The sequence below is a fragment of the Cetorhinus maximus genome, chromosome 11 (assembly GCF_964194155.1).
Source record: "Cetorhinus maximus chromosome 11, sCetMax3.hap1.1, whole genome shotgun sequence".
NCBI lineage: Eukaryota > Metazoa > Chordata > Chondrichthyes > Lamniformes > Cetorhinidae > Cetorhinus > Cetorhinus maximus.
This window is the reverse complement of record NC_135889.1, coordinates 74,454,725-74,469,538: the sequence shown is the minus strand read 5'-3', so window position 1 is coordinate 74,469,538 and position 14,814 is coordinate 74,454,725. Positions and strand designations below refer to the sequence as shown.

General features: G+C 40.4%; 1 protein-coding gene across 2 annotated transcripts in view; it reads right to left on the bottom strand.

The window, feature by feature from the left end:
- Positions 1-7,590: 7,590 nt before the first annotated feature.
- pkp4 (plakophilin 4) overlaps positions 7,591-14,814 on the bottom strand; it is a 181,508-nt gene continuing 174,284 nt past the window's right edge. For both annotated transcript variants that reach the window (XM_078552220.1, XM_078552221.1), the window contains exon 22: positions 7,591-8,562. In XM_078552220.1, coding sequence (XP_078408346.1) covers positions 8,314-8,562 — 249 coding nt within the window. In that variant the 3' untranslated portion in view covers positions 7,591-8,313. The remainder of the gene's footprint in view (positions 8,563-14,814) is intronic.

The following is a 14,814-nucleotide window of genomic DNA, read 5'->3' as shown; positions in this document are numbered from 1 at the left end:
TGTGGATGCTGGAAATCTGAAAAAACACCCAGAACATTCTGGAAAAACTTAGCAGGTCTGGTAACATCTGTGGATAGACAAACAGAGTTAATGTTTCGAGTCCAATATGATTCTTCTTCAGACCTGGAAAGGGGTAGAAATGTGATGGGTTTTATGCTGTTGAAAAGGGAGTGCGGGGAGGGAGAAGTGGAGCAAAATAGAAGGTCAGGGATAGGTTAAAGGCTGGGGGATATTAAATGACAAAGATGTTGTGGAACACAAGACAAAGTGAGTGGTAATGATAGTATTAAAGACTAAAGTTTTAGTCTAGAGTAGGTGTTAATAGCAGAATAAAGGTCAGCACTTTCTGAAAGCAAAATAGCAGAACGTGTTCATAGCAGAAAAAGCATCAGCACTGTCTGAAAGCAAGAACATGAGAATATACAGACTGGAATTTGGGGGAAAAGATTAAAAATGGAGCACAGAGTTCATTGTCTGAAGTTGTTGAACTCAATGTTGAGTCCAGAAGGCTGTAAAGTACCTAATTGGAAGTGAGGGGATAGGCTGTCCACCATATTCATTACAAGCCCACCGATTCCCAAAGATATCTCGATTATACCTCATCACACCCCGCTTCTTGTAAGGACTACATTCCATTCTCCCAGTTTCTCTGTCATATTTGTTCTGATGGTGCTACCCTCAATAACATCACTTCTGACATATCTTCCTTTTCCCTCAGTTGAAGATTCACCCCCACTGTAGTTGACATGGTCCTCAACTATGTCTGACTCATTTCCCGTACTTCCATTCTCACCCCTTCCTTTCCAGAACCATAATAGTATTCCCCTTGTCCTTACTTTCCACCCCACCAGCCTCCATATTCAAAGGACCATCTTCCGCCAACTCCAACGTGATGCCAGCACAAAACAATTTTCTCACCTCCCCTATCAGCATTCTAAAGGGACCATTCTCTCTGTGACACCCTGGTCCACACCTTATCACCCCTAACACCTCATCCCCCTTCAACAGCACCTTCGTATGTATTCGCAAATGATTTAACTTCTACTCCTTTACCTCCTCACCGTCCAAGGTCACAAACACACTTTCCAGGTGACGCAGCAATTTATTTGTATTTTTTCAAATTAATCTACTGTATTCACTGTTCACAATGCAGTCTCCTCTACATTGGGAAGGCCAAATGCAGACTGGATGATCGCTTTGCATTCCGCTCAGTCCTCAAGCATGACCTCGACCTTCCAGTTGCTTGCCATTTCAATTCACCATCTTGCTCTCATGCTCACATTTCTATCCTCAGCTTGCTACAATGTTCCATTGAAGCCCAGTGCAAGCTGGAGGAACAGCACCTCATTTTCCAATTAGGCACTTTACAGCCTTCTGGGCTCAACATTGAGTTCAACAACTTCAGACCATGAACTCTAGTCCTCTATTTTGAATTACTTTCCCCCTCAAGTGCCAAACCGTATCTAGTTCTCATGGTTTTTGCTTTTAGAAAGCACTGACCCTTTTCTACTATTAACACATTCTGCTATTTTGCTTTCAGTGCTGACCTTTATTCTACACCTGCTCTGGACCAAAGCTTTAGTCTTGAATACTATCATTACCACTCCCTTTGTCTTGTGTTCCACGATATTTTTGTCATTTAATCTCTGCTGCCTTCTAACCTATCCCTGACCTATTTTCTCCAACTGTCCACCCCACCCCGCCTCCCGCCCGGCTTTTGAACAGCATAAAACCTATCACATTTTTACTTCTCTCCAGTTCCGAACAGTCATATTGGACTTGAAATCTTAACTGTTTCCCACTCCACAGATGCCTACCAGACCTGAGTTTTTCCAGCATTTTCTATTTTTATTCCATGGCATCATTCGTTGGACTAATGTTTTTAGGAAGAATACATTCAGCTTACCCTGGAAGCAAAACCTCCATGGCAACATTGTTACACACTGTCCATCAATAGATGCACAGAAATACCCAAAGTGGGGAAGCCTGTTCTGCACAACAACTTGTATTTATGCAGTGCTTTTAATGAAGTAAAATGTCCCAAGGCTCTTCACAGGAGCATTATCAGACAAAAATTAGCACGAGTCACAAGGCTGTATTAGGGCAGATGACTAAAATTTTGGTCAGAGTTAAGTTTTAAAGGAGTATCTTAAAGGAGAGGAGGTAGAGAATAGGAGAAGTTTCGAAATGGATTTCCAGAGCTTAGGATGGCTGGCATGGCCAGCCTAGCATGGCTGCCAACAGTGGGGTGAAGGAAATGGGGGATACACAAAAGGTCAAAATTGGGGGAACACAGTTCTCAGGCTGGAGTAGGTTAGAGATAGGTAAGACGGAGGGAATAAAAAGAGGCCTTGGAGGAATTTGAACATGAGTGAGAATATTAAATTTGAGGTTTTGCTGGATGGTCACTATGGGTTAGCGAGCACAAAAATACTTGCATGTACATAGTGCCTTTCATGACCACAGGACAATCCAAAGTTCATTACAGCCAATGAAATATCTTTGAAGTGTATTCACTGTTGTAGGAAATGCACCAGCCAATTTGCACACAGCAAGCTCCCAAAAGCATGGTGATAATTTATCACATTGATAATTTATCACCAGATAATTTAATGATGTTGATTGAAGCATAAATATTGACTAAGCCACCAGTTATAAACGCCCTGCTCTTCTTCAAAATTGTGCCATGAAATCTTTTAGGTCCACCTGAGAGGGCAGACAGCCTTAATTTCTCATCTGAAAGATAGCACCTCTCAGTGCAGCACTCTCTCAGCACTGCACCGGCGGTGATTTTATTTTCAAGCCCTGGAGTGGGACTTGAAGCCACAACTTTTTAAAGAAAAATAACAGGGCAGAGAGGTTAGTTTTGGTTTGAGCAGCAAAGACACAATGGGATGAATGAATTCCTTATGGCCCTATGTTAAGTACTTCAAAGTGACATGTCCTTAGGAAATAAGAATGTTATTGCAAGGGTGAACTGTGTAATGAAACCTAAACTCACCTTTTCAGTTTGGGAGGTTATGTACTTCGAATCCCAATGATCTTTGGACCTTTCGTGCATGCGCTGGCCATGAACTGGCCACACATGCACAGTACTATCTGTTTACGTTCCCCTGCACAGAAGGACAGGTCAGATAACCTGATATGGAGTGCCATTATCAAGTAGGTGCCCAAGGAAGAGGTCCCAAACCAGAGAGGAGGACAGGGAGTCATCCCAAAAGGAAGTTCCAGGTAAGGGATTAAAGACAGGGGTACAGACCTAAATCACATTAAGTTAAAAGGAAGGAGCAGAGACATAGGCTCCAAATTAAAGAAAAAGCTGCAGGGATCAAACTTTAAGCAAAGTGGTCATGAGGGCATGAGAGAAGCTCTTAAGATCCGAGAATACATTGGAAGGTTGGTGACTCTGTGCTGCTGGCCGTTGGGCAAGAGTGCCTCTTTGGAGCAACTGTGTTCTGCCTGGCACAGCTGAAGATCTGAAATTGTGCTTGTAAGAGGACACTTAAGTGTACTCAGATCCAGGGGAAAAGAATCTTGGAAAGCAAGATTGAAACCCTGCGAGGTGGGTTGTTTTTGAAGCTGTCTGAGTGAGGGTGACTTTTGGAGAGAATTCTAAGGTGGTATCTTCAAAGGTGGAGATTGGAAACTCTCATGAGAAAGACAAAGTTTCAGGGAGATTTTTGGCTCACAATATGGCAAACATCTAGGTGGGTCATTGAGAAATCCATGAAATTGGGTTTGGTTGCAACCGTCATTTATTGTGTAGTGTGGTGTGTTCGACCACACTTTGCCTGTTAATTCACATGTGCCTCATACTCTTAACATTCAGGGTAAGTACAAGATAGATATTGTAAATTGTTTTATCTTTCTGAACTTGCATAGTAAATATTATTTTTGTTTGTTCCAACCCAGTGGAATCTTGTGGCTTTATTCACTTAGTAAGCATCTTGAATCTCAAAGTTTATCTACTTGAAACAAAACATTATTGGTCCCTAACCAGATCTTCCTCCACAACACAGGGTCTGGCCGAGGATCATAAATTGGGGCCCATCTGGGATCTCAAATCCACGGACAAATAAGAGTGCTGATACTTGCTGAGGTTAAGGTTTACAAGATTTCATGGTGAATTTTACTATACTAATTGAAAAGCAGAATGGCTTTGTCAATTGTTAAGACTTTTCGGAAAAGGGAAGACTTATTACTGAGTGATTTGCAATTAACCAAGACTAGGTTAATGGCATTAGCAGAAGAATTAAAGTTAAAGCTAAAAGCTGGGGCTAATAAAGCAGAAATGATCGCGGTAAGAGCACAGCATCGGGGACTGGAAGAAAAGTGAATCCTGAAAGTAAATCAGTTGAATTTGCTAGAATTCAGTTGCAAATGAAGCAGCTTGAAATGGAAAAAAATAAATGGAAATACAAAAGCTTGGAGTTGAATTCTAGAGAGAAAAGTTAGCAAGGGAGGAAAGGAGATAAGGACAGAGTTTCAAAGAGGGAAAGAATTAGACAGCATGTATTGGCTAGAAAAAAGCTTAGGTTACAGAGCAAAAGAGGGTCTAGTAGCTCGGATGATGAATTAAGTCCCATTTGGAGCTTTGATATAAGAAAGAGTCTTCGCCTATTCCCTAAATTCCCTGGAGTTGAGACACCTTTATTCTTAAAACATTTTTCCCATTTTTCTCTGCATAACAAAACACCTTGTTTACAGTGGCACAGTATTTCTCATCTCATGTAGCTGGGTTGTTTCATTCTTACCTGTCGCACCAAAGATACTACTCAAACTCAATTAACTCTCTTGTAACTTTAGTATCTTCCTCAGGAAAGAAATGCATAAACTGTCTACACAAATAAAGTGGTATGAAAAACACATCATAAATATGTCATCACAGTGTGGTTAAACAAAGTCACTACAACATTCATTTTGCTGTAAGTAAAAGCAGCAACTGCTCCATTTGGAGGAATAAGGTGCAGAACCTAATTTCCAACTCAAACATTCCCAGAAACCACAGTGTCATGAAAATATAATAATTTTCATAATAGTGATTTATTGTAAAAGTGGGTTAATAGTGGAGTGAGAGGGGGTGCATCGAATTGGAGACAGCTGGTATGGAGGCTTTGAGTTATCAACATGAAGTTAGGTTTGAAATGCTAAATGCGTACACGTGGCTGAAGTTTTAGAATGTGAGGTGTAAGGAACATTTGTACTTTTAGATAAGTTAGGTTAGTTTGAATTTCATAGAGATGGTAAAATGTTACAACTAGCCAGGAGAAGCTAAGCCAAACAGTTCATTTTTCCCAAAGGTTATTGATAAAATTAACTCTATGAAAAGATTTATATTATTTGAAAGGTAAAATTCCAAAGACATATTGGAACAATGGAATTTGCATTAAAAAGAGAGAAATATGCATTAAGATGAGACTGTGTGTAAGAGGGTAAGGAATTCTAAGACCTAACACAAGTGTGAAAAGCCTCCAGCCTCTCTGCATCAAGTTGCTGTCTATAGGAACTGAAGCTAAGAAAACTCACTTTGAATGTCACTGTCCAGAGTATTGTGTTGCTTTGCCTCGGTCTGTTTATTTGTTTTTACTGTTGCCTTAACGGAGGTGTAACTGGGAGCCAGATTAATTAGGGGTTTTAGGAGTTATTGTAGAAGAAATTTGTAGACCTATGTATGTGAAATTTTTTTTGTGTTAGTAAATGTTTAATTTAGATTTCTAAAACCCTCTGAAGTAGTGGTAGTATTACTTCTAAATTCAGGGCATGCATCTCGAAATAAAATACAAATTGCAAAACAGTTGTGACTGCATGATTAAGTTTCCCTCGTGGAATTGATCCGCCTGGCAGACATCATCTGCCACGTCATATACACACTGCTGAATTCTTGCTCAAACCAGGATAGATAATAGTGGCTGAATTTTAAACTAGTTAGAGCTTATTGAAAGTGAGATACAGGCAAGGGTTGGAGAAATGAAATCTCAAGTTGACAAAAGGGGTTGCAGTGGGAGTGAAGGAGGGGTGATGTTGAATATTCTAAGCAATCTTGGTGATTGATAGCGTGGTAGGTTTGAAGCTTGGTTTTGGATTGAACAAGGTACCCCAGGTTCCACACCACCTGTTTTTGCCTGACTATGTGACTGTTTGCAGGGGGAGGGGGCACAGCAGGGATGTGCAGGAGAGAGAAGGGCTATGGATCAGAGGGCAAAGTTTATATCACGTGTCAAAACAGTGGCATTGCTGATGATCAGTTGGATGAAATTTTTCCTTGTCCACGATTTGAAGTCAGCCAAGCAGTTGAATAGTATAGAGATGGTTATCAGGTTAATGGAAGTGGAGGAAAAGTAAAACTGGATGTTTTTAAGCATTCAAATAGAAGCTGTCCCTGTACTTGCACATTATGTGAATAAAAAGCTGCATACAGGTTCTGTGGGAGCAGTAAGAAGCTATGAAGGTGCATTAGCTGTTTGAGGTTGGTGGAAGTGGAACCATATGAAGGCAGTCCTACTGAAGGAATGGCTACTTTAGTTTCAGCTGTCTGTTCAGATTCCCATGTTCTAACAGTATTTTTCAGTTATTGTGGCCAACATGTTATCCTGAGAAGGTTTTAGTTTCAATTTGTTAAATGCTTTTGTTTTGTTTATACAAGACACCCACATTTAAAATGTAGATTCAATCAGTTCTTGAAAATCATTGCAAATTTGATATTAATCATTTTTGTACCAGCATCAAGCTGATCTTGATATGAAGCATCTTGTAAGAATGCCTTCAGCACTGAAAGTCAAGAATTTGGTAACGTGAATGCAAACTGGAATAACAATGAGCCCTTTTGATCATGACAAATTGACAAACTTCTATTGAACGACGACGTGGGCACTACAGACCTCGAAGATGTATGCTGGAAATAAAAGTGCTACACCAGATTTCCAAACAGTCATGGAGATATTGGACTGATTCACAATCCTAAGCTGTATACAGAACTAAAAGTCCTGATGACTTAGTTGATGGTTTCCTTAAAAAAGGAATAAAAATTTAATGTCCTTAGGCTTGAATTGGAATCAAATCATAGTTGCCTATATTAATTACTAATGGTGAAAAGTAAAATAACAATGTGTGGTAGGGCAGAAATAGAGGAGTGATAGGATAAAAGGAACTCAAACATCCTCACCTGTATGTTTATATAGGGTTTCAACTTATGCCATGTACACCACTCTGAGGAAAGTGAGAATATGTTTTTAAAACCAGAGAGAGATCAGGAAGATCTGAGAAATGAAAAGGAAATTTACAAAGCATATTCAAGCAAACATTTGGAAATTACTATACTGACCCAAACTTCCTGCTAGTTGTTTTAAGGACGTAAAATTATAAGTAAAATAAATATGAATCAAAATTAGGAGGCCAAGAGAAGAAGAGTTAAAGACTAACACAGAATTACAGTCATAAAAGCAAAAGGCTGGTTGAATCCTATTTAAAATAAAATCATAATCGGCAAACGCCAAATTAATAAACATGAGCATCTACATACCAAATACATCAATTCTACCTTGAATGGTTAAAATTGAGCAAAATGATTAAACTTTGAACAAAAACAAACAATCAGTGAATGAAATGATCACATTTATTTATAAATGCATATAGCAAATGGCAGTGAAACTAGCCACAGAATGGGAATGGAAAAATAAGTATTCAGTTTACTGGGAAATGCATATTCTTTGAAATTACAAAACTCCTTTAAAACAAAATGTGACTTATTTTCATTTAGAATAATATCTATTGTACGACATCTGGATTTTAAACAATTTCAATACAGGACACTGCTTTTAGAAATGACAGCAATCCTTGTTCATATGGCATTTCCATATTTACATCAAAGAAAGCAAATTTACAAGGGGACATGGAGTACATAATTTGAAGGCTCATTATTTTAGTTAAACAAAAAAGGGTATATATTTAAAATGTCTGTACAAACCAAGAGTAAGACTTTATTCACAAAAGTTTCACATTTCATTGGCCCACATATTCCCCAATTATTTTCCTCCACCTCAAACCTTTCATCACATGGCCCACACCTCCACCAAACTACAAGAGCTACACATATGAAACCTAACATCTAGACAGAGTTAAAAGACTCTCCCCAATCAATTTTCCTTTGCAGTTCCTTCTATGATTTCCTTGTTAAAAAGCACATCCCGAATTCCTTCTTTAAGATTACATTCACATTGTCTCCACTAGAAATCTTTTACATCGATGATCACTTACAATCAAATACCTTAGAAACAGAGCAAAAAGAAGTTTTTTTTTAATTTTGCCTTTCAAGTGTTAAACCCAGGAGTCTGGGGATCCTGGGTACTGGTCTGCTCTGTAAGTCGGCCGTGTAGTGGAATACAAGTCTACATAATTAGTTGACGTTTTTAGTCCATGTTGCGATGTATAATCAGTGGCTGTTGGATAATGCATTTGGTCATCAAAATAGGGGTCTTCATAACTGTGTGGAGACTGCATATACATTCTATATGTATCATAATTTCTCCTGTTTGATTCTTCTTGGGCATAGTACATCTGTGGATGCTGTAATAAAAGGTTAAAATTAATACAGTTAACTGATGCACATAAATTAGATGCTAGTATAATATCAATATATATTTAATGTTGCCAAATAAGATCCAAATCTTAAAAACTGGAATAAATGCTGAGGGTTTGTCCATCTTGCTTTCATAATATGTCTGTCATATATGAAGTTTATTCTATGGGATGCATCACTACTGATCTGGTGATGTACTGGAAAAACCCAGAAACTGTGATTTTCTGTTTTTACCAGTTGATCTCAGCTACATTTTCTTTTAAGTAGTAATACTGTCCACTTTACAAACTGGCTTTTGTGAACAAAACAATTTACAAATTTGTTCTCATGATTATTCCAGACAAATATAATACTCTATGAGGGACGAGAAGGAAATTTCATAGCTTAATAGATTTGAGGTGATGTATTCCTATCTTTAATAGACAAAATCTCATTCCCACTTAATCTTGACTTTGCCACTCATTGCCTGTTTCTACTGGTGTTAACTGCCAAGTGATTGTCCACAAAAGGTAGGATAAACCCAACACGGCTAATTACCACCCCATCAATCTACACTCAATCATCAGCAAAGTGAATAGAAGGAGTCATTGACAGTGCTATCAAGAGACACTTACTCAGCGATCACCTGCTCACTGACGCTCAGTTTGGGTTTCATCAGGGTCACTCAGTTCCTGACCTAATTACAGCCTTGGTTCAAACATGGACAAAATAGCGGAATTCCAGATATGAGGGGAGTGTGACTGTCTTTGACATCAACGCAGCATTTGACAGAGTGTGGCATCAAGGAGCCCTAGCAAAACTGGAGGTAATGGAATCAGGGAGAAAACCTCCACTGGTTAGTGTCGTAACTAGCAAAGGAAGGTGGCTGTGGTTTTTGGTGGTCAATCATTTCAGTGCCAGGACATCGCTGCAGGAGTTCCTCAGGGTTGTGTCCTAGGCCTAGACATCTTCAGCTACTTCATTAATGACGTTTCTTCCATCATAAAGTCAGAAGTGGGAACGTTCGCTGATGATTGCACAATGTTCAGCACCTTTTGTGACTCCAAGAGACAGTGTGGTATATATAAATGATTTAGATTTGAACGTAGGCGGGGGGGGGGGGGGGGGGGGGGGGGGCTGCTGATCAGTAAGTTGGTGGATGACACAAAAATTGGTGGGGTGGTAAATAGTGAGGATGATAGCCTTAGATTACAGGAGGATATAGACGGGCTGGTCAGTGGCAAATGGAATTTAAACCGGATAAGTGTGAGGTGATGCACTTGGGCAGGACAAACAAGGCACGGGAATACACGATGAATGGCAGGACCCTGGGAAGTACCGAGGATCAGAAGGACCTTGGTGTGCATGTCCACCGGTCCCTTAAGGTAGCGGGACAGGTAGATAAGGTGGTTAAGGCGGCATATGGGATACTTGCCTTTATTAGCCGAGGCATAGAATATAAGAGCAGGGAGGTTATGCTGGAACTGTATAAAATGCTGGTTAGGCCACAGTTAGAGCATTGCATGCAGTTCTGGAATCCACATTATAGGAAGGATGTGATTGCATTAGAGAAAGTGCAGAGGAGATTTACCAGGATGTTGCCTGGGCTGGAGAGTTTTAGTTATGAGGAGAGATTGGATAGACTAGGGTTATTTTCCCTGGAGCAGAGGAGATTGAGGGGGGACATGATTAAGGTGTATAAAATGAGGGGCATAGATAGGGTAGACAGGAAGGAACTTTTCCCCTTGGTGGAGAGATCAGTAACTAGGGGGCATAGATTTAAGGTAAGGGGCAGGAGGTTTAGAGGGGATGTGAGGAAGAATTTTTTCACCCAGAGGGTGGTGGGAATCTGGAACTCACTGCCTGAAAGGGTGGTAGAGGCAGAAACCCTCATAACATTTAAGAATTTGGATGTGCACTTGCAATGCCATGGCATACAAGCCTATGGGCCTAGTGCTGGAAAATGGGAATAGAATAGTTAGGTACTTGTTTGACCAGCACAGACTTGATGGGCTGAAGGGCCTTTTTCTGTGCTGTAGACCTCTGAGACTCTATGACTCCGAAGCAGTCTGTGTCCATATGCAGCAAGACCTGGACAACATTCAGACTTAGACTGATAAGTGGTAAGTAACATTCATGCCACATGTGCCAGGCAATGACCACCTTCAATGTGAGAACCTAACCATTGCCCCATGACATTCAATTCCATTACAACAGCTGAAACCCCCACTGTCAACATCCTGTGCTTGACCAGAACTAGACTAACCATATAAATACAATAGCTACAAAAGCATGTCAAAGGTTAGGAATTCTATGGCAAGTAACTCACCTCCTGATTCCCCAAAACCTGTCCACAATCTACAAGGCAAAAGTCAGGAATGTGATGGAATACTCTCCAATTGCCTGGATGAGTGCAACTCTAACAACACCCAAGCTTGACAGCACCCAGAATAAAGCAGTCTGCTTGATAGGCAACCAATTCATCACCTTAAACATTCACTCCCACCATCACTGACGCAGAGTGGCAGCAGTCTGTACCATCTACAAGATGCACTGCAGGAACTCATCCAGGCTCCTTTGACAGCACCTTCCAAACCCAAGACCTCTACCGCCTAGAAGAACAAGGGCAGCAGATGCACGGGAACACCACTCACAAGTTTCCCTCCAAGTCACATACCATCCTGACTTGGAACTATTTTGCAGATCCTTCACTCAGTGGGTCAAAACCCTGTAACTCCCTTCCTAACAGCACTGTGGGCACCCAACATCATACGGACTGCAGCCCACCACCACTTTGTCAAGGGCAATTAGGGATGGGCAACAAATGCTGGCTAGCAAGCCATGCCCACATCCTGTGAAAGAATAATAAAAACATTAATCACGTAGTCTCTTAATCTCTGATATTACAGAGCACTTAGTGGGTTGGCTTGGGGATAGCTTCAGAGCCCGATCCTGTACTTATTCAGTATCCATGAATCCCCAGTTCCAGTGTTGCTGGAACTAAGTGTGGCAGCTTTGACAATGTTTTCCCTCCCTAGTCAGGTAGGCTGAGGCTAATTCAGCACTGAGAAGAGATCAAAACATGGTATCTTCCTTGGCTGGATGGTTCAATATTTTATCATTCAGGACACTTCTTAAAAAAAAGTTTAAGAAATATACTATCCACAAAAAGCAGGGCAAAGCCAATCCAGCAGTTACTGTCCTATCATTCTACTCTGGATCAGCAAAGTGATCGAAAGTGTCCCTGACAATGTGGCATGTACTTAGCAATAACCTGCTCAACGATGTTCAGTCTGGGTTCTGAAAGAGCCACCCTGCTCCAGACTGCATTAGTCTTGACCCAAACATTAATTAAAAGAGCTGAATTCCAAGAGGTGAGGAGAGAGTGACTGCCCTTGAGACCAAGGCAGCATCTGACCAATTGTGGCATAATGGTGCCCTAGGAAAATTGAAGTTGATTGGAACTGGCAGGGGGTGGGTGTTGGAGTTGCTGAAGTCACCATTGGTTGGAGTCATGGCTAGCACAAAGGATAATAGCTGTGGTTGTCAGAAGCTAGCCATCTCAGCTCCTAGACATTGCTGTTGGGAGTTCCTCAGGACAGTTTCCTAGGCCAAACCATCTTCAGCTGTGTCAATGATCTTCCCTCAATAATAAGGCAAGGGGATGTTTGATCATTACACAATGTTCAGTATCATTTGCAGCTCCTCAAATAATGAAGCAATCCATGCCCACATGCAGCAAAACCTGGGTAACATTCAGGTTTGTGCTGATAAGTGGCGATTACCATTCACCCCACACCACTGTCAAGCAATGACCATCTTGTACAAAAGATAAACTGACCATCTCCTCTCAATATTGAATGGCATTTACTTTCACTGAATCCATCACCAACATCCTGGGGGGTGGGGGGAATGGGTGGGACAAGGTATCATTAAAGTTTAACTGTAGAAAATGGGATAAATGTAATTAAAGCAAGCTTGGGGTCTTTTACTTACTCTTAAAAGGTTGGGACAATGTTTACTTAAAGAGGGTAACAGCTAAAATATAAAGATCATAAAACAGCAGGTGTGCTTACTTAGCTAAAGAGCTGGAGGCGTGATGTCTGCAATGTGTGCAAGAAATGCAGTGCAGAGAGTTGTTTGCATTTTGGGAGTTAGAGCTAAATTAAAAGCATTAGTGAACCCTAAACAAGTTGTAAAACCCATTTACCTCATTAGATCAAAAGAAAAAATTGTAAATGAAGGATCATTAATCTAAGGTTGGTTTGAGGACAGCCCAGAGCAGGCTATGTTGTCACAGAAATGGAGTGTTGCTAAGGAAGATTCTCTGGTTTCAATTTATCTGGGTGATTGCTGAGAGTGTTAGTTGCAGTTTGGACCTTGTGGTTTGCAGCTCTCAGAGATGGCCAAAGTAAAATGACAGTTAGTGAAGTCTGCACTGTGAACAGAATAGAAATTTAACTTCATCATTAACCATGTGGAATGGGGGTGAGGCTTAATCTCTGAATTTTGTGAAGGAACAGAAGCTGGAAGATTGCCTAATTTGAAACTAGTGGGAGAATCCATAGTGGTCTCCACAGAATCTTGTGGCAAAGAAAGCAACAAGCATAGTTAACTTGGAAGTATTGGAAAAATAACCAGAACAATGGGCTGAGGAACCCACAGTCAAGAGATGGTAAATGAACATTTTAACTCTGAGAATAGCTGAAGCTGAGGAGAATTTTCCAAAGGACTGTGGTGTACTTATGGTTGTTCTCTCCAAAAGTAAATAACTTTAAGATTGATGTGTCTTAAAATAATTCTTAACAAAGGTTTCTTCAACAGCACCTTCCAAACCTGCAACCTCTACCATCTAGAAGAACACGGGCAGCAGATGCATGGGAACACCACCACCCACAAATTCCCCTCCAAGTTACATCCCATACTGACTTGGAACTTTATCACAGTTCCTTCATTGTTGCTGGGTCAAAATGCTGGAACTCCCTCCCTAACAGCATTGTGGGTGTACCTACACCATATGGATGGCAGTGGTTCAAGGTGGCAACTCACCACCAGCTTCTCAAGGGAAAGGGCAATGGGCAATAAATGCTGGTCTTAACAATGCGCACTCATCCCATAAATAAATAAAATGTATCCGCTGCCCAGCACTTTATTCACTGGCTGTTCCAATCTGTTCAAGTTTTTCACTCTCCCATTGTTTCTTGAGGATGTTTTAACTGTTTTTCACTCAAAATCATGTTAGAAGTTAACACTTTTAATTCTGTTGTTTCATGCATACTACAACAGTGACTAAAACTGCAAAAAAAAAACTGTGTCATGAAGCACTTTGGGATATCAAAAACATTTTTTTATTTCTGCCTTTTTATATTCACTGCCATTTTCCCTTTTGATACTTTCCTCCATTCTCTTCCTCATCTCTTTGCTGTGACATTTGAACCATGTATTTGAACAAATCCTAAGCAACTGACATTTTTCAATAGATGTAGAATGATTTACGTTCTTTGCTATATGTAGTTATACTTAATACAGTTTCCAATCCATATCACTAGTATATTAGCTGGGAAAAAGTACAATTGAGTTTTTCTACCCAGGAGTGCTTGGGACCCTGGGCAGTAGGAAGGAGGTGACAGGGTAGGACTTTCTTTACTATTGTCTGGTACAGTGGGAACAATAGGGAGTTTTTATCTGACCCCAGGTCCGGGAGTTCAACGTACAATTGCACTGTGGGGTTAGCAGGAGGAAACGGATGATATATTATTTTCTTTTGAATTTTTCATGAAGATGATTTCAAATCAAGGGGTGACAGTAGACATCGATTAGCAGCTTCTTTGGCTAAACCGGAATTGCGTGGAGGAGAGGAAGTGAGGGTCAGAAACTAAGTCTCACCTTCCTGAAAAGGCAGTAAAAAAAGGTGAAGAGAGGAGCAAATTTGAGCATTTGTTTTGTTAAAGGGAAAGCTGCTCAGGCCTTTGTTGAGGTGAAGAGGTTAGAACTGCTGATGCATCATTAGAAGATACATTGTTCAAGACACAAATCAAGTAAGATGATCCACTGACATGAGGATATGTGTCATTATCTTCAGTTTGTATCATTATGCAAAGATACATTATGCTGACTGATTCAATCTATTCTTAGTTGCTGCTTTGTGCTTTTACTTGCTGTGGAATAAAGCAGTTTCAAATCCTTTCATCAAGCATTGCATCACCAAATGTTTTCTTGATCCGCATTTGGAAAGCCTAAACAAGAACGAGAGGTCCCAA